General features: G+C 40.3%; 1 protein-coding gene across 2 annotated transcripts in view; it reads right to left on the bottom strand.

Annotated features, from left to right (window-relative positions):
• The window catches only part of EPHA3 (EPH receptor A3), a 209,855-nt gene extending 194,076 nt beyond the window's left edge, over nucleotides 1-15,779 (bottom strand). For both annotated transcript variants that reach the window (XM_064643730.1, XM_064643729.1), the window contains exon 1: nucleotides 15,272-15,779. In XM_064643730.1, the coding sequence (XP_064499800.1) occupies nucleotides 15,272-15,764 (493 nt within the window). In that variant the 5' untranslated portion in view covers nucleotides 15,765-15,779. The remainder of the gene's footprint in view (nucleotides 1-15,271) is intronic.
• Between the last annotated feature and the right edge of the window lie 4,617 nt (nucleotides 15,780-20,396).

A 20,396-nucleotide genomic window follows, 5' to 3' on the forward strand; every position in this document is an offset into this window, starting at 1 on the left:
TTCATTATTATCCTTTTAACTGCTGTTTAATTTTGGACAGCATTTAAAAAAAAAAAAAGAGCTATGAAAGCATTATTTTTACTGTTAATTAGGATGTACAGGAGGAGACACAGTAAGGAAAACAGGTGTACAGTATTAGAAATAACACCATGTTACAAACAACCATAAATATACATATTTTCTACTTTTGTGTGCACACATTTTTGTCGTCTACATGTGTATATGCAGTGCTATAATATATGAATGAGCTGCTCTGCCATCTATGTGGGAAGTGTTTCCCCCTGCAGTTATACACCCCTTTAAAAAAAAAACCAACAGTACTGCGAATTTTTACCTACATCAATATACAAAATAACTTTACTATTCCTACAGAAAGAACACAATCCAGTAGTATATATTTCTTAGCTCTGAATTTATCAATAAGTCAGTTCTCAATCACCTACATAAAGAAAAATCAGTCCTTTATTGAGTGCAAAGGGCCCTAGGCAGACTATTCTGGAGCAAGGTTTGCATCTCCAAAAAGGAAACACTAATAAAAATTCAAAAGGAAAATTGCACTTCTCAGGTTTGTGAGTACAAATTCCCACAGATTACGGATCTCCTGGAATAAGACAGATATGTTTGTCATGCCTCTGCAATACAGAGTGGTGAAGCAAGCATGACTTCTGAGGTAAATTACTTGGCAATAAGCTGCTAAGGCAAATCACTCAGGAGTAAACTTAAGTAATATATTTATTCCTTAAGAATGAGCTTCTTGAAAACATGATTGCAGCCACTCTGAAGCTGATGAATTCAGTCCAAATTCATCGGTCACATCTGGAAAAAATAAACAGGCAACAGGCTCACAACCTGGTGGTAGTTTCCCCCTCTAGACTTGCCAAGCAGCTCCAGCTCGCCCTTGAGGTGGAGATGATCAGCATTTAGCATCTCTCTCTCTCTATGCCACTTCCATAATGGTCAGCTCCCTTCTATCTCTCAGAGCAGACTTACCAGGTGAGCAGGAATTCCTGCAAGAAGCACTCAGAGGAATTAGAAAACTTGGAACCACAAGGCAAGCTACTTTTCCATGCTCAAAAACGTTTCACTACATTTTAGAAATCCTTAGAAGGCAAGTTTTCACACTGACTTACAGTAGCTTCTAGTTCAGATGTGTGTAGTGTTCTTTACTAGTATCTAAAATGTAAAACACATTTCCTTTCAGGTAGTAGCCTGATGAAAAAAGGTCTTCCTTTCTCTGAAAAAAGCTTCTGTGACACTCACTTTCCTTTGACTTCAAGGAAGAGTTGCACACCTTGATAGAGAGCAAACAATTAATGCAGAACTTACAAGCTGCAATAATGCTGGTCCCTAGCCAAAAATGATAGGGAGAGGCAACAGTACATTGATTTTGTCATTGTATGTCCTAACATTGCATATTAATATGAAAATTGAAGGGGAAAACAGAAGAAGGAGAAACATTGAAGGAACAGAATAGGAAGGGTTGCATACTATGTCCCAAAAACAAAGCTAATAACTTGTCTTTCTATTAGTGCTTCCCTAAGCACTAGAAGGGAGTGAAGAGGCAGCTTTACAAGTCAGGCCACGTGTGTTGCCCTGGAATTTTGGTGCTGAAAAAATCTCCAGAGCAGTTAATTAGTGGTGAGATAAGAAAGGGTTTATTTTGCCAAGGCTAAGATGTTACAAGACGCACCCGCAGGCCGTGCCTGAGATGTTACATTTTATAACACCATCCATCCAATCCCAGATGTGTCCACCCTGTGGCCCCGCGTCCACCCCCTGAGAATTGAGTCGGGGGGGCTTTCGGGACCCCCTGTTCATCCCATCTTCATCTCCCTCAGAGCAAAAAGAGTACATAGTTACCTAATTCTTGACCGTATTCTGTGGTTTAGGCCCTGATATGCTGTTCTGCCAACAATCTAGGCCTTGCCTTGACAAAAGACTAAAACATTTCTACTGGTTTCAGGAGTAGGATTGATATAGGGAGCATAGAATGGGGTAAGAGGGTTAAGGAATGTGTAAACAAGGGTGCTGGAGAGAAAGGGAAAGGGACAAGGGACAAAGGAGGGAGGGTTGCTGCTTTTAAAATCTACTTATAAAACTTATAAGGCTTACCAATATCAGAAAAATAAAAAACCATTAGGGGCTTAAGGTATCACATGAAAGGGAATCAAGATTTCCAGGCTCTTTCTGAAGTTTATGAATTTCTCACACAACTCATTTGCTCTCCTCTTCTACCTCCTTCTCCTGCAAAACTGTGTCTCTCAGCTCCTACAGAAATCCCTGTGGTTTACCAGCTGGTTACTAAGGGTAACTCTTAAACCAGCTGAACAGTTTAATTGCTACTGATGATACTTTCTGAGAAAATGCCTTGAAAAGGATTACTGGTTATGCTAAGGAGACACAGAGGAGCTCTCTTTTGAATAAATAAATAAAGTGCTGTCTAACAATCTCAGTGTCCTGCATTGGTTCCCATCTTGTAATTAACTCACTTTAAAACTAGTGGTAATTCTGAGGGAAAATTTACTAGTATTAAAATACTTCAGTGCTATTAAATTTGAGCAATCATGACTTCTTACTCTGAAAATCAGTGCCTTGGTCCTCCTGTACAACAGTCTTGCTCACCCTACTGTACAATGCAGCTATTTCTGAAAAGTTGCAGCACACAGGCAAAGTGCCAGTTAAGAACATTTCTTCTTAAGAACAAATTTGCTCTCTAAAAAGAGAATATTTGTTCTCTTTTTAGAAACTCTCTCCTGCTTGATTCTTCTGGCCATGTACAATTGCAAAAGAAAGCATTATCAGTTCTCTCAAGGTGGATTTCTGCCTAGGGAGGGTAAAAACGACTCTCTTTTTGAGAGAGGGATGTGGATGCAAAATGCAAAGCTCCCTCATTCTCCTTCTCATGGTATCAAGCAGAAGATGAATGAGTGCTTGGGTGGAATTTGACAGGGCCCACAGGCCCACTCATGCTACCTGAAACTGCTTCCAGACTGAAAACTGAGGCTCACTAACAGCAGGTTTCATCAGGAGTAATGTCAGTGACAGAAAAAGAACAGTAACACAAGATTCCTGAATAGAGTTTGAAAGCAGTAGCATTTCCAGAAATACTTGGAGTAACAACTGCTACAATGAACTGAACTCAGTACAAACACCTTCCTCAAGAAACAAAAATAAACAAACGAATGTTGTGCCAGGTAGAACCACGCCCCAAAATCCCTTTCACTGTCTAAGAAATGAGGAGGAAAGCCTGCTAGGAGACATTATCTTGCAACTTGCAATATCTAAAGCACTGTCTATAAACAACTTCACCACTGGAAAGCATTTCCAAATCACATTCTATACCAAGAAACTACAGAGCAACAGACAATGACGTAAGATACACAAAATATTTTTTCTTCAACTAATTAACATTTCCCATTAGAAGTTAAAAAAAACCCAAGACACAAGAAACCGCCATCATTTCACCTTTTCCTGTTTGGCATCAAACTGTCAGTTTAGAAATGCACTAGTCAGTTATTAAGAAAATGCCAACAAATGGGAAAAAATAAATTTACTGTGCAACTTAAAAAATAAATTTTAAAAAATGGTGAGTGTCCATAATTGAAACGTGCCATAATCCTGAGCAGCAGAGAAAATACTCTGTGGCAGGAAGTCAGCTAAAGCTTGGTTTTGAGGTGGGACAGAGTGGAGTCAGTGCAAACCCTGATGTACATTTTTGGAATGGTGAATCCTTACCAGCAAGGGGGACTTACACCTGGATTTTCATCTACCTCTGAGTACAGATTGGAGTCTTCTCAATTTCCCATTCCCCCAGCAGTGGCAGATCACCTTTGTGTCTTTGGATTATTCTGAGGCTGGAAGAAACACCTACAGACAGACAGGAGGGGCTCAGGCGAGGCCAAAGTTGCACCTTGGTGCAACTCTAATTGCCAAAGAGGATCAGCTCTCACACTGATGTTGCTGAAATCATGCTGAAATTTGCTAAAGCTGACCGAGCAATCTTTAGGAAGAGACAACAAATAAAAAGGGTGACCAACAGTGAAGCCTGGTTTTAAGTAGCTTCAATTTGCTGCTTGTCCAATAACAGAAGTCAAGTCTCCTGTGATTTTGTGGTCCTGTATTTCCACTCAAATGTTTTAGTGAAGATGTTATCACTGCTCAGAAGGAAATGACCTTGGAACACCAGAGATGATCCAGGTCCCCATTTATTAACACTGCTTGTACAACTTTGTCTCCCTCAAGCCTAGGACACCCTAGGAAGCAAAGACTCCTAAAGTCTCTTAAAAACAGTCACTAGAAATTTGTCGCAAGTACCCAATCCAGATGCCAACAGTTTGGCCCATTTACCACACAACTCTTTTCCAAATGTGAGATTTCTGCTACAGCTCAAAGCCAGACTACAGTTTTTCAGAGAGGCACAACACTGTGGGGTCTGCACTTTCAACCCTTCTTGCCTGGGCCATTTTACTGTACAATACAAATATGATTTTGTGCAGAACATTTCAAATTTGGCAACTGTCATGTTTAATCTGGGGTTAAATTGCTGACTGAAGAACTCCACGAGGGTAGGAGCAAGAGATGAGCAAACAAGGGAAAACCAAAACTAATTAAAAAACAGTTGCTCCAATACTTAACACAGGAGTCTTCAGAAAAGCCTGGACAGTCCAAGTCTCCATTATTTTCATTTAGATGTTCATTAAATAACTGTTTCCAAAGTTAGGAGATTTTGCTACAAATATTATATGAAAAGACAAATGATTAGCAATATATGTCAAGTTACCCTACAGAATATTGCTTCTATAGAACATACAAGCTTACAACATCAATTTTGGCAAATTCTAATTTTATGGTAGTTTCCCCCAGCTTTTGAAGGGGAAGAATTTAATTTTCCTCACAGATTTTACTCTTCTCAAACACACTCCCCAAGAGTGTCTGAGGCCAGATTTAGTTACCTCAGCTTTTCCTACAGCTGAAAAACAAAGCAGCCAAAGAAAGAACCTCACTACAAGTTCCTCTCAAAAGGCTGCCACGAAGGAGGGAATGCAGGACAGCAACAAGCAACGCAGGAATGCCAATAAATAAAAGCATGGATTATAAACTGGAAAACCAGAGCCATTCCAGAGGCTCTATGGCTGCATAGCAGCCCCTCTCCCTGCTCACAGCATGGATTTTGGTGCTGCTGGGGATGGGTGGCACTCCCCTGCCACCTTCACAGGCATCAGGCCACGCCAACTGGCAGCCTCATCTCTCTGTGAACCTCAGCCCTGCCACCTTGGCCCTCATCACCTGCACTCAGTGCCAAGGGGAAACTCTGCCATGGTCTGCCTCCCAAGTACGGAGCCTGAGAATGGAGAAGGGACACCACCATCTCAGGTCTCCCAAACAGACAGGACAAGGACAGTCAGGCCCAAAAATAAAAGCCTGACATGAGAGGTTGCAAAGAGAAAATCTGCAGAACTGCACTGTCCCTTGGCAGAGAAAACTGGAACTGATTTCAAGAGAGAACAGAAAACAAACATCGCTAGAAACATCCAGAGCGTTCATGGAACACCAAAAGCTGTTTCCCCCACCTGACTGTGGTACCTTGCAGGAGCTATTCTTGTTACTGTAAAGAGAAGACAAAGACAAGCCATTTCTGCTCCAGTGACGACACATGAACCAGCAGGTCTTTCTGCAGGAGGACACTCTGCAGCTCTTTTTGCACCTTTACATTGCTTTTTCTCAGGATACCTGTCTGTGTTATGTTGACAACCATCCATCCATCCTCATGGATGAACACAGGCAAAACAGATTTTATTTTTTTTTTATTAGTTTGAAACATGAGAGTTCTCCTGATATTGTTCAAGTGGCACAAAGCTCAATTACCAAGTATGCAAAAACATATGACTGGTAGTGGGCTGGAATGCAATGTTTATCAAAAGGGCCTAATAAGGTTTTGGTTTTATTAGGCTATTTCCTGTAAGTTGATATGTGCCAGTTCTTTTCATTAAGACAAGGATATAAAAATTAAAAATGGATTAACTTAATGGGTTCCAAATTACTGTGACGCTTTTGCTTCTTTGCATTTTTTTTAAACAGTTCCAACTGGTCCTTTTCCAGTACTTCCTACAAAAGGTAAGAGGCATAAAGCCTTTAGATATCTGAATTAGTTTAGCTAAACTCCCATTCAAAAACAAGTCCTACTAATCTCATTCTACTCCACCACTCTGGCATTAAATCTGATATCAGTGAGGCATTGTGTTAATCATGGAAACGCAAGATTGGAGCTACTGTGTTGAAGGGAGTTTAAGCTCCAAAACCCAAGTTTAACTTTCTCAGGGGAAAAAAAAATAGAAACTATGGATGAGATTCTGTTACCTAAAACCAGAATAGAAGTGGGTCTCTTGCAGGATGTTTCATATTTGTCAGTCTTGTTGGGTGCCCAAACTCTGAGTCACATAAATGGCACCACATGTGCTGTCTAGCCAAAACTCAACAGCAAACGTTACTCAAATAATTTTAATAAGTTCTAAAGCACTTCTCAAGCACATCTAACACTTTTTACTTCTTTGCTCCTACTCCCCTGGGGAAAAAAATAATTTTCAATATTCACTAGTTTTACAGAATTGAGCTCTCTGAAGGTCTGATAGATCTGGGGTCTACCAGAGCGTGGCAAAGATCTCCCTTGGGGAGGCTTCCAGCAACTCAAAGGGGAAAATAAATATTGCATCATAATGTCCCAAGTTCACTTAAGGTAAACTGAGAATTCCATGCCAAGTATGGCATGCTCTAGACATCAAATGTGTCCCAGAAAAGACTCTTGGGCAGCCACAACACCCATGACTGAAAGTTCCTAAGTTCCCACAAGTTTTACTGCAGTTCAAATGTATTCAAGGACCTGAAATCAACAAAAATCACAGCAAATGATCAATACCCCTTCGAGGACAGACATTTTTGAGACAAGGACCAGAGCACAAGTCCAGGAAATGACTATTCATTTGTTAAAAAAGGCTGTGATATCCCCCAAGTGAATCAGCTGGCAGCAAGCCACAACCCATAAAAAAATTTGCTTTTAAGAAACTCTTTGCATGGGGCACAAAAAACAAAATTCTTGCAAGGGAAGAGAGTTGGGTTGAGTTTGGTTTTGTGAGTTTGAAACACAGAAATTAAGACTTGTAAAAAAAAAAAAAGAGAGAATCATGAAGTACTACATTTGGAAAGCCACATACTCAGGTGTGCCCTGATAGTTTTGTCAAGCTTTTCTTCTCTACTCCCATGAATCAAGAGCTCCAGCTGGAATGGACTAGGAAATGCTTGGGTCCTTACATGGCTACTCCACAGATAAAATAAACCCACAAAGCGAATGACTAAACATCATGGTGCAAACTGGGGGAGTAAAATGCCAATAGCATAAGAAATCTCCTCAAATGTCATGTTGAGAAAATCAAGATGCTAAAACCACTTTTATTTTCCAATACAGTGATGTCACCAACATGTTTCCATTGTTTGCCAGGTTAACAGAATTTATGGAGGTAATTAATGCAGAACATGTGTGCTGAGCTATCCATATGAAAAATGGAATTGCCCTGACTTCATTTGCTGCCTTTGCAACCAAAACCCTGCTAACATCTTTTTTCACTATTTCCATATGTGAGAAATACAAATATTTATAACAAAGGTAAATGACTAAATGACTGCTCTATTCCCATCCACCCACAAGCCACTTTTTCGTATGCCTGTCTTCTGCTTATTCTTCTGCTTCCATTACCTTCCCACAAAGGGCTCAGGTTTCCATTATGTGCCACAAACTAAGCATGCTCCTCATGCTTTTTCTCCAGAATTTCCTTCCTTGGTTAGCACAGACAACTTCTGTTTCAATTTCTTGAATGGAAAAAATTCCAGCTTTGACCCAGCTTCCAGGACCAAGGCAACCAACTAACTATGGAAAAGCAATGCCATTAAACATGTAATTCTTTCCTTTGTCTTTTCTTCTGGACATCTACAGATCAAACTATCCCCCTTCTGGTAAATAGTATTTAGTAATGGCTGAATGTTGTTTTGCAGGGCAAGGCCATTGCCATCTCAGAACCTGTTTCTATATAAAGGCCTTAAGTCAGTGTTCTCCATAACTGGTCATGAACATGAAGGTTGGACAGACATAACTTGGTTTGCCTTTTTCTTTTTTTGCTTTTTTTGTTTTCTATTTTCTTTTTTCCCCTTCTTTTCTTTTTTTTTTTCCTTTTTTTCCCTGTTTTAAAGAAAGCACTGCTAGAGAAAGACTAAATAGAATGGTAAAAATGTCCCTACCCTGTCTTAACTGCAGCCTCTGTGTAAATTCAGCACTGGTAAATCATAGTCCTGAAGCTTACTAATGTAAACAAAACTAAGACTTTCAGGGAGGCAAGGAATTTCTTAATTTGTGCTTTGCTCAGTGTTCAAATCACTGTCAGCACTGAATTCTGGGTTTCTAACACTGTCATTAATCGGAAAACATTTGGATTTTAGTCTGATTTTTCTAAGATTCAGATCCGACTTTCACTTCATCTCTGCCTATTTATTCTCTTACTTTAATCCTTCTCTCTCCTTCCAAAAGAGATCTCTCAAAAAATCCAGCACAGCAAACCCCCTCTAGCTGCCTTTTAATTATCAGAAACTAAATCAAGAAACCCCTTGTCCCTCATTGCTATTTGTTACTGCACAAAGCTTGTGGGAAGCTCACCACGGACCAAAACATACTTTTCGTGCTTTAATTACAGTTTATTTAAAATAGTAACTCGCCACTCGTAGATTTTCTACAAAGCCCTCCAATCCTAGGCACCAATTTAAGAGTTTTAGTTTTTAAATACTGTCCTATACTTTAGCATTTAATTATTGCTAAAAAAAAAAAAAAAAAAAAGACACCAATGCAATGCAAATCTTTCTATCCAAACATGGATATAAAACAGTAAGAGAAACCAGCTGGAAACAAAAAAAAGTGCCATTCCCACACCTTATTACACTAAACTGCCCTGACTGAACCTTAACATTCAACCTATTGTTCACTTAATTGCTAGCAAGTTTCAAGGACTGTTCGTTTGGTCTGCTATTCTTCTTTCATCAATATTTTTCCAGTAGATTAATGGGATTTTCTTCCATATTTTGCCTGAAACAGCAGGACACAGTAGTTTAATGCAAAAAAAAGGAGAGTGGCACAACCGTTCCTGCTTGCAGTGTGTCTCATTTAATAATGTCTCTGCAAATTTAAGGCTCTACGTGCTGGTGTTTCATTCAGGCTCCCCGTCACTCTGGCAGGCTGGAACTTTTCTGTCACCATCTCAAGGTTTCTTTCAGGCAAGATTATCTTTACTTCTATATCTTTATTTCTTTCATTCATTCACTGCAGAAATTTGAAAGGAACTTTCAGTCTGAGAGACTGAATTTTAATCTCACATTTGTTTCATGCTGAAAAAAAATGAGTACTTACTCTGCAAAATAAGGACTTGCACTCGGATTTATCAAGCCCTAAGAAACTAAGAAGCACAAGACTGCTGCTGGGGAATACAATCCTAACCCCACAAATTGCCACCACGCTCTGTTTCCAAAATTACACCACTGGGAGTTCATATCTAATCTTCTGAACTAACCTATTTTCTTTTAAAAGTTTTGATTCTTGTTTAAAACAGTTTGAATATTATTTAAAAAAAAAAAGCTACTGCTCTAAAGTGTTTATGGAAATAAGGGTTATATCGATGCAGTGAATTTTTAGCAAAATGGATCAATCACTTAACAGTAGTCATATGCATTTGTGAACAAAAAATTCTTCCATTTCACTGTATCATTTCTTATGGCAAGGCTTTTCCTTTTCATAAGTATATTTTCAAGAATGCTTCAACAAATACAACAATACATTTGCAAAAGAAAGGAAACATTTTATTCCAGAAAAAACAACTCTTTGCAGGCTGGAATTATCTTTTAGAAAGGCAGGGAGCTATTGAAAGCCCTCTGAAGTTTTATCTAACACCTCTGGACAAGTCCAGCTAATTTTGCACTTTAGGTTATCAAAGTGACTTTCTGTGTTTCAGCATCAGCTCCTCTGAGTTGAGCTTTGAACTTCACCAAAAGTAAGGATATGATTATTGCTCCAGGGTTTTTTGTTTGGTTGTGGGGTTTTTGTTGTTGTTGTTTTATTTCATTTTTTTTTTCTACAGAAAAATCAAACAGCAGCTCCAAAGCAGTGGTACTGACATGAATTACAGGTATCTCATGGAACTAACTCAGGCTCTGCATAAAAATCTACACAGTGCTGTTGTATCTGGTAACAGCTCTGTAGTGACCCTCACTGGTGATAAAATCCAGAGCTCTGCAAACAAGAAAATGAACACCTGCATCCGTATTTCTAAACTTTCATCAAGTGGGGATTACAAGAACAAGAACAATTACATACACTCCTAGAGGAAAACTTACTTTTGATTCTGTTTGAAAACTTTTAAGTATACTAATAGGAATTTCCCTAACACCAGCAGACAATAATTTAAAGAAAAAATAAATTAAAGCTAATTTGTATATCCCCCCAGATGGGAATGAAAAAATTAGGTTCAATCTCAATGCACTCCTGATGTGCAAAGATTTTATGTAAATAACTGTTAAACCTAGTTGAGCCTATTATCTGTTTCATGCTCTCCCTTCTGGTGGTGCCTCTGAAGCCTCATTTCCTGAGGCTGAGAGGACAGAAGAGTTCGAACCCGTTCCTGTGCCCTGACTGCTTTGTTGGGTAGCAAATACATTGTATCCAAACTAACTGCAATAAGAATTAATTGCTGTGTCCAATTTGCACATCTTTTTGTGTTTCAAACATCTGTTTTAAGTCTGGTATAGCATATGTAGTGATTTATTTTTTTTACACACTATATTGAAATCCGCAGTAAAACTTTCAAGAGAAAGTCCAGTGACAAACAGAAAAGGAAATAAATGATTCTGTGTGTTGCAGCCTACTATCAAAAATGTTGACAGAAAATGATGAATTTACTCAGCTTCTCCTGTTGCGCAGGGTTTTAAAACCATCATGGTGTGAACTAAAAAACATGTATTATTTGTCTAATCATACAGTTTAGGATTAAGCACAGAAGCTTTGAATACGATACAGCTGTATGAAAAACAGTCCTTTAGCCCCCCATGACTTTGAGTTTTGTAAAACTAAATTTTAAAAGGTATCACACTAAGACTTTTATCCCTACTTTTAACTTCTTTTGCAGATAAAAACTCAAGCCAGAGGCACCAGCAGGAATTGTGTCATGAGAAATGAAGACTTACCCTGACCTAATGATACATGACACACAGCAAAGCAAGATTTGTAAAAAGCATTTCCCTGTGCAACCCCTTTTGATTTCATTGAAAAGTTCCCAGTATTGACAGCCTTTCCCAAAATTACACGCAAGATTTAGTCAGGCATTTTGCTCCATGTGCAAGCATCACATTTTTCAAAACCACACCAAGAGCTGTCATTATTACAAAGGCACAGTAAACTGTCTTTTGCAACTTTAAGTGTTAACAGAGACCAGCTCAGATAAAATGCTGTATTTAATTGCATAGTTATGCAAAGTTCTGAGATGGCAATCAATGAAAAAAGGATGAAACTGCATCTGCAAATCCAGTACAGACTGAAAAGAGAGGTTGATTGGAACCTTTTTACTGTAAACCAAAACTATTTGAAACCAAGTACTGTAAGCAGATTTACGTATTGATCTTTTGGTAGCTGTGTTCAGAAGAAATTAATTTTATGCTAGATTGAGAGGTTACAAGAAGTTTCCTGTCTGCACAGTCAAAATATTGTTGAAGCAATTCAGGTTGTCAGTAAAAGCTTAAACAAATTTGCTGATAATCCTGTTAATGACCTAGGTCAAGTGTTAACTGTTGTGGGTTATAAAACAGTGAAATTAAGGTTGCTGGTACCCTCAGGCAGGCAATATAGTTACAGAAGAGACCGAGGAAAAATTATTAAATTAAAGAACAATAAAATTAATTCGATCTCTTGATACTGTAGGAATTATTCAGAAAAAATTTGCATCCTTCTAAGGAAAAAACCACAACCCTCACTAAGCGGAAAATGGAAGAGGAGAACATGTGCTTTCTGCACCTACGTGGTTCAGTTTCCAACTTCAAACTGAAAAAAAGTTGGATGTCAAATCTTCCTGACATTTTCCTGCCTCGCTGAAAATGGCACACACCTTCCCAGTGCACACAGATAAATCTGAACTTCACAGAACCCTCCTGAGCTCCTGTGACTGTGCAGGTAAAATTCACGCAGCTTTTTGAGGAGCATGGCAGAGAGAGTTTAAAAAACAAATTCAGTGCAAAATGTTACATTCCGTCAAGAAAAAAACTCTAAATAAAACTTGTCTGGGATGAAGCAAATTAACAAAAACTCAAGCACTCCAAGAAAAAGAGAAAAAAGGACTGCACTGAACACCACAAAATGAAAGAATCCAACAACTTGCCTTCAGTCCCTCTTTCATCCTTTCCTCCCTTCATCCCATCCACTCCCATTGCAGTATTAGGACTAACTCAGACAGTCATCAGTTTTAATAATCAATTGCAAAAGTAAACTAAATTTATGTTTAAAAAAGAGAATTATTTCTTTCAAATAAAATAAATTTAGGAAATATTTCTGATAGCTCTGAACACGCTCTTGTAATGTGCCTACTGCAACATTTACATCCCCTAGAAGTTAGACAAAGCTACATAAACACACCAAAAGATTAGTTCCATCTTTTTTAAAAACAATCTATGAGGAGAATTTCAACAATAGCTTTAATATAAAATATAGGGAAAATAGGTATACATTTTTATCTATACACCTTTATTAACAGTCTCTGTCCAAAATATACCTTTTTTCATTCTCAGTAGTGAAGAAAGGAAACTTTTCTAAATACCCCAGAGAAATGCGGAAACATCTATCTCTAGTTTTGAGAGGAAATTTCTGGTAAGAACAGCAGGAAAGTAACTGTAGTGATTAGAAAAAAATTATTTAATACAGAGAAACACCATCATCTGACATGATTTAGAGCTGCATGCTAACACTTGTTCATCAAATTAGTGGGTCAGCAAATCATAATAATTCAGATTTCTAAATTCACATGATCAGCCTAAATACCCTGTAAATAGATAAAAGAATTACTGAGCTTTCCTAAACAGGGGTAAAAAAAAATTAAAAGAAAAAAAAAGAAAAAAAAAGAAAATAAAAAGAAAAAAAAAGAAAAAAAAAAGAAAAAAAGAAAAAAAAAGAAAAAAGAAAAAAGAAGAAAAAAAAAAGTCCTTTAAAAGTTGATTTCTTTTTTAAAAGAAACTGTCAGTATTCCCGGTTTTGAGAGGCACAGTAAAACACATGCTTCAAAAAAAGTAGCCATGCAAAAGCAGGTTACTCTTCTGGTAACTGCATTTATACTGTTGTTTTCACCATCTATTTTGAAAATATTGCTCATATTGTACAAGCTCTTGAAGCTGAAAAGAGAGAATGGAAGCAGTATTTGCTCAAAGCTGACTTGGACAAGTGTGTTTAACGTGCATTCCCTATGATACCAATTTTTTCCCCTCCTTTCTCAATTCTCAGTGCCAGTGACTTTAAACACAGAAACAAAGTGGTTATTTTCTTTCTTTTTTTTTTTTTTTTTACAAACTGGAAGGCTCTAATATAATTTTGGCTTAGTTAGTCTCAGTTTACAGAATGTGCCTGTCTGCCACTGCCATGGAGGCAGAGCTGCTCCACTGACTGACAGAACTACAACCATTCCCAAAAAGCTTTTAATAAGACAACAGTAACCCCTACTAACACTCTTGTTTTCATTTCTGAAAATAATTTGTAAGAGATGACAATATTTACAAAATAACATATATCCGGGGGGCTTAAAAGTGACTATTGAAAGCACACTCTTTAAATAAGCACTGTATATAAAACGAATTTCCATAAACCACACAAACAGATGACATATTGCTCTTCTACTATAATGGTACCATGATTACTTCCTACCAACGAAACCAACTGATTAAAGATTACCGAAGACTTGTAAAGTTTTCATCTTCTTATTCTATTTCTTCCCCCCCCCCGAAATCATTTAAAGTTGTTATCTCACCACCTTATCCCACAAGCACCCAGAATATCAATATCAGCATTACTTGTACAGGAGAAATAATTGCTCTAACAGCTTTGATATCTGCTTCTCTGCACAAACACTACAGCTTGAGAAGGTGCAAGTTTTACATGGTTGTTGGATGCTAGAAGTTCTTTACAACCTTTGGCCTCTAGATTTTATCCCTAAAGATAATTACACTGGACATCCTGGTCAAGCCAAGTGCCCTCACTGTGCAAGTAAGCAAAAACTCAATTTATTTTTTTTTTATAATAGGAGAAAGTCAGTTTTAATTATTGGTTTAAGTATTTAAATAATTTTTTTCAGTGTCTAGTTGTCATTTTTTTCCCCTGAAACATAACATGCATTTTCAGCAAATGTCATCTTATAAACTAGCACAGCAAAAGAGAACAAAAACCGCTCATGCTTTGTTTCTGCAAATTCACACACATTGACATACACGCGCACAATTTCAACGCATTAATACGAGCTGATAAAAATCTGATACGAATAACACAAATAACACCATCTGATACAAAACCGCTATACGGGACCAAGAGGAGGTTTTACAGGGGAGCCAGCTTCGATTCTTTTTCTGTATTAATTAAAAGTTTTGAAAGGCAGGACGACTAATGCTCACAGGCTCGCGGGGTGAGGGACACGGCGGCCACCCTTTAGCCTTTACAGCCAGTTCCTACCGCTGTCAGCTCTCAGCTGTTGGAGGATGGAGCAGGAGGGCACCTGCCGGGGCTGGGATGCTCCGGCTCCCCCTACGCGGTGGCACCGCGGCCGCTCCCGGCGCTGCCCCTTTCCCTCCCCGCCCTCTGCCCACCTCGCCTCCGGGCTCCTCGCTGCCCATCGCCCCCGCTGCCGGAGGAGGCGGGGGGCGCCACAGGCTGCCCTGCCCTCGCCAACTTTCCTCGGGGGGCGGGTGGGGCGGCCGCGCACCTCCCGCACGGCGAGCCCGGCGGTCCCGGGGGCGAGGAGGGGATGCCACCCGAGACCACCTTAAGGGCGAGCGGGAACGGGGAATAACAGATCAAAAAGAATTAAAATAAATAGGAAAGGGTGGATGGAGGGACGGGAGAGCAAGAGGAAAAGGGGGAATGGAGGAAAGGGAGAGCAAGAGGACAGTGGGGATGGAGGGAGAGTAAGGAAGAAACGGGTGACCCGGCCGTGCCGCGGCTCACCTTCGTTGCCGGGGCGGGCGCTCAGACGCGCGGCAGCGCCGCGGGCAGCACGGAGCAGCAGCAGCAGGAGCAGCAGGAGCAGCAGGAGCAGCGGCGGCGGGCGGCGGCGGTCCATGTCCATGTCGGCAGGCAGAGCCGCATGTCTCCGCGCCGCATGCCACCGCTCCGTGCCCGCTCCGCGCCGCCGCTGGGACCGGGAGCGGGGCCGGGAGCAGGAGCAGGGCCGGGACCATGCCCCGCGCCCGCCTTCGCGCTGCGCCCGGGAGGGGCCGCCCCCGCCCGGCCCCGCCGCCGCCACCGCCCCAGGCCCGGCACCGCCCCCGCCCCGCTCCGCCCACCGCGGGGGGCGATCCGGGCGGGGGAAGGTGGCTGTGGAGCGGTGCGGGTCGCGGTGCGTGCGCGGCGAGGGGACGGGGGCAGATCGCGGATCCCGAGCTGAGCCTGCCCGCCCCCACCCTGTGCCCGCAAGGATGCCCAGGCACACGCGGCACATAGCGGGGTCGCTGCCAGAGGCGGTGGCACGAGTCACGTAACTCGGAAGCCTCGGGTGGGTGCTTTAGCCGGCTATCATGTCCAATTACCGGCCTTTCCCTAGAATGAATGCAACTGCAAAGTAGCGGTGAAACCCTTCGGAGTTTGTGGCTGCAGCCATAGCTGGCTTGCTAGAAAAATGCAGATTCTGTCGTTCATCTCTTTGCTGCCCACAGTGACTCTACTCCTGCCTGCACTATAATTCTGGCCCCAAAGAACAGACTTACTCTGACCTCATTTAAGCAAACTGGAGCCCTCACAAGAACAAACTGGTGGCAGGGGTCTCCTCCCAAGCGCTGCTCTCTGTAGGGGTGTGCAGCTTTGCTCTGTAGGGTGTGCAGGTTTACTCGAGAAGTCACCATGTAAAGTGAGCGTTTCAGCAGCATTCTCTGCATGCCTGCACTCACCTCCAGTCCTCTCAGCCCAGCACAGGCCCCAGAGTACCTGTCAGAACAGTACTGCTATCCCACTGCTCCCAGGGGGAATCACTGCAGAGCAGTGCTTCCCAAGCTTCCCCTTCTGAAGATTATTTTTTTTCAGAATATGGACATCTTTCCCAAGTGACTCATCTTAGGTCTCCAGAGCCACCCAGTGTGGTTCAGTGGAAATGGGAAAATATTTGAATAATACTGAAGTCAAATAAATATTTCACTCCAAACCCAAGTTGTGCATTCACATAGCACAAGGTCTTGCTCTGAATGCCTGTGCTGTCTGAAAAGACAGCAAGCAACGGGCCAGGAGGAAAGCAGTTCTGGCAGCAAATGTGGAACGACGTCGCAGAATTAACATCCAAAATCTTTGATACCACAGTACTTAAACCCCTATGCTTCTCAAATCATATCTGAACAACCTTCCTCTTGATTGTCCTGTGTGTCCTTAGGTCCTTGGGGTCATCAGTGCCAGCAGGACAGCTGAGAACTGCTGCCCGTGGGATAACGCTGCAGCACAGCACTGCCAGCTCCCTTCAGCAGTGATGCAGCTTTCCTGCCACCCACCCCCCTGGCAGCAGAAGAGGAGGTGCTGGACTGGTTGCAAGGCAGGACCTATGCCAAGGTCTCTCCTGCCCAGTGTTGGCATTCCCCAAACGTCTGGTTTAACTCTGCCAGGTTTACACTGCACTAAAGGAGTTGGAAGTGTGTGTGAGCCAAAGCAAAGGAGAGGGAAGGCTGTGAGAATTCAATCTCAGGTACTTATTTCAAGGCAGCACAGTGGAGGACATGAGCATTAAACATTATTAAAGGGAAATTAATTTCCTTTCCTGTTTCCAGGCTTGATTATTCAATCAACCAAATTAGGGAATCATCAAACCTAATATCATCTGTTTCATGTCTCCAACCCTTCCTTTCACTTATACTCGTATTTACCATATATTTCCTCTGAGGTCAAACTTCCAAAAGGAGAAAGAGATGCCCAGGGCTCTTGAGCAGGCACTTCCAGGGGAAGAGGGAGGAACAGGGTTGTCTGGTCATACAATTAACAGTGTATGGCCTAGAGATGGACACTCCCTGTCCTCCTTTGCCTTCCTCAAGGCTCATTTCACTAAAACATTTCAATCTTTTGACAGAGATGCTTTTCCACAGCAAAAGTCCAGAAATATACACTGATTTCCCCAAAATGTCACCCTCCCTAGTAATAAAAACTATCTTAGTTCAAAGTTGGGGTTTTTTTGCAAAATTTTACTTCAGCTTTTTTTCAATGAAAACAAATGTTTTCATTGAGTTCTTTTGTACAGCAGAGGCAAGTCTGCTTTTCAAAACACTATTAAGTTCTCAGAACTACTAGTTTTGGTCTCTGTGGAGCCACATCTTTCTTTCATGACTTCAGATATTTTTTTTAAGGTGGGAAAAAAAGGTGAAAGAAAAAGGGTGAAGAATGATAGCAAATTTTGGGGCTGGGGAGGCAGTGGTGAGTGGAGAACAGTGACAACAACCAAACCAAAACCCAACAAATTTCTGTTTTCGGTTAGTGGAAAAAACATTTCTAAAGAAGAGATATTTTGGTTTTCAGTTTAAAAACACAGTTTACAGTTTACACACAGTTTCAGTGTGTAAAACTGTGTGTTTTACACACAGTTCTATGTACATAAAACATCTGCACTTTCCAGCTGCAATATCTGATTCTGCTCTTGCTCCTGCTCTGGGAGTGGGAGATTGAGCACCCATCATGGTTTTACCCCATAACAGTGATTTGCTGATGCAGGAAAAGCAAAAAAAAGGAGAGGTAACCACATTCCACTGCCTAATCTTGGGTTTATGTGGTGTCATTTTCTACAGATACAAATCCAAGCCAAAAAAAAAAAAAAAAAAAAAGGGTAATGTTATCATTAACTCCTTCTCTGGTTGACTGTAAAAAAACAAAGGATGGATATCAGAAATAGTTATGCATCTTTTTCCGAGATAACTATGTGGTTACCACGTAAAGATAATATTGTGGGGTTTTTTGGGTTTTTTTAAAGGACATAGAAGAAGGAAGGAGAGGAATAAATTAAAATCCATCCAGTAAACACCAGATTGTCAATTCCCAAGTCTGCCTCATGATAGCATCCATGCACACACACATGCAAACGCACAGATTTTGGATTGGTTTTATCATCCCTGCCTCAAGGTGTGTTTGTCAACCTTCTTTTCTCCTTGTGAAGATTAGAAATGCTCTTCTTAGAAACAAATTAAAGATGAGATTTTCATATCATGTTGTGGACAGCTCATAGCTCTGTAACAAGGGGCAACATGGATAATACCCAAACACTAAAGGTGAACTCTGCAGAATCTTTTCTCCAGATCAGAGAAACATTGCTTTAAACAAATATTTTGAGATTACTCATAGTAATCACATCCTGAATTTTTAAATATCTTAGCACCAGTGAATTCATCTCATACAGGAAGAATATTAAAAAATGCAGTCTACATAATGCAAATTTTTAGTATCAAACCTCAAAGAAAGAAAATCTCTCAAGCTAAAAAAAATGAATAGCAGAAATATTTGGAGAAAATTTGAAATAAAGAACACATTTTTAAAAGCTGCAGGTTCTGGGAAAATTCTCACCAGGAAAGAAAGATAAAATTCATTACAAATTTCTCACTCTGCTTTTTTCTTTGTGACAAGCATTATGTTAGTTTTGTGCAAATTGCCTGTTTACTCTATTAAGAGTAATTTTCTGTGAGCTTAAAGGGCACCTTTGAAGAAAGAAAATAGCCTCTAGTGGCATTTCTACATAACCAGAGTGCACATGGTAATATCTTTGCCCTAGCATCCATAAAATCATTCTAGAGAAACACATAACTATGATTTATGATTTTCTGCCAACCCTGGACTTTAATTTCTTTAATATATTGAAGATCAAAATCCTTACTAAACACAAATTTTATCTCTTACATTTTTCTTTTGTAAACAGGGAAGTGACACGTTCTGTGATTGCATAATGGAAAAAAGAAATCATAACACATGGGCAGAAAGCTCCAGATCTCACGTTTGCATACTAAATAGGAAAACAACTTTCTGCCTAATGAAAAAATGTTACAGATTATTAGGAATGGCCACAGAAGTAATCAATCAATTTATCCAATGGACTGGGCCACAGTCTGCTTCCAAGAAGCTTTTAAATGTTTATGGCTCTTGAGTTGCATTGTTTAATTAATTGAATGACATGAAACTTCTAATCTTGGAGGTTTGAAGATAAAGTATTCTCCTTAAAAACAAACAAAAAGAATTAATGATGGGTTCACCACTCATAAAGAGGCCAGACAATCCTCCATTTACTGGGGGAGGAGGCACAGCAGAACAATGCTCCCCATCCATGGATGCCTTTGCCTGTGACTCCATGGGATTGTTTGGAGGCGTGAGAACATTTCCCCCTCAATTTCTGCTACTTATTTATGAAGGTTCTTGTTTGTGATGTTGTTATACCCTCACTGAATCCCTGTACTGACAGAACTTCTCCACATAAATCATACCAGGCACAGCTTTTCAAAATTGTTCAGTGATATTTAGGCCTCCAAACAACCCCCTGAGGATACACACACACACACACACACACACACACACACATATATATATACGCATATCTATCTGCATATCTTTAAGACTGACTGTTGAAGTGTTGAGATAAAATTATCATAAATGGAAGCATTGCTGCTTGGCTTCATCATAAAGCAGCAGCTTGGCATGGGCCAGGCTTGGAGATGGTGACCAAGGAGGAAGAACCCCCCTAAGAGCCACCAAAGAGGTAGATTTACTTGCTTTAATTATTCTTTGGGAGACATTTTATGGCATAACCCAAAGGTCTCCCAATATACAATGTCGCCCTGAAAATGAAAGCAGATGAGAAAATGCAGGATGTGGAAGAATAAAAGACAGGATGCAATAAAAACAAGTGATAAATGAACTGTGAACAGTTACTTTAAATAAGTAATTTAAAGCTAAGCTATAGCTCTTTCCAATCAATACTTACATAATAATTACACAGAAATCCAGAAAAATGGATTAGCTAGACAGCATAAGTGACTCAGCTTTGAGCAGCAACAAAGCTGAAATTGTAATTATGAAGCAACTGCACACCAATTCCATAATGAAAAAAAGTATGACTTATTATGGAGAT

The sequence above is a fragment of the Pseudopipra pipra genome, chromosome 2 (assembly GCF_036250125.1).
Source record: "Pseudopipra pipra isolate bDixPip1 chromosome 2, bDixPip1.hap1, whole genome shotgun sequence".
NCBI lineage: Eukaryota > Metazoa > Chordata > Aves > Passeriformes > Pipridae > Pseudopipra > Pseudopipra pipra.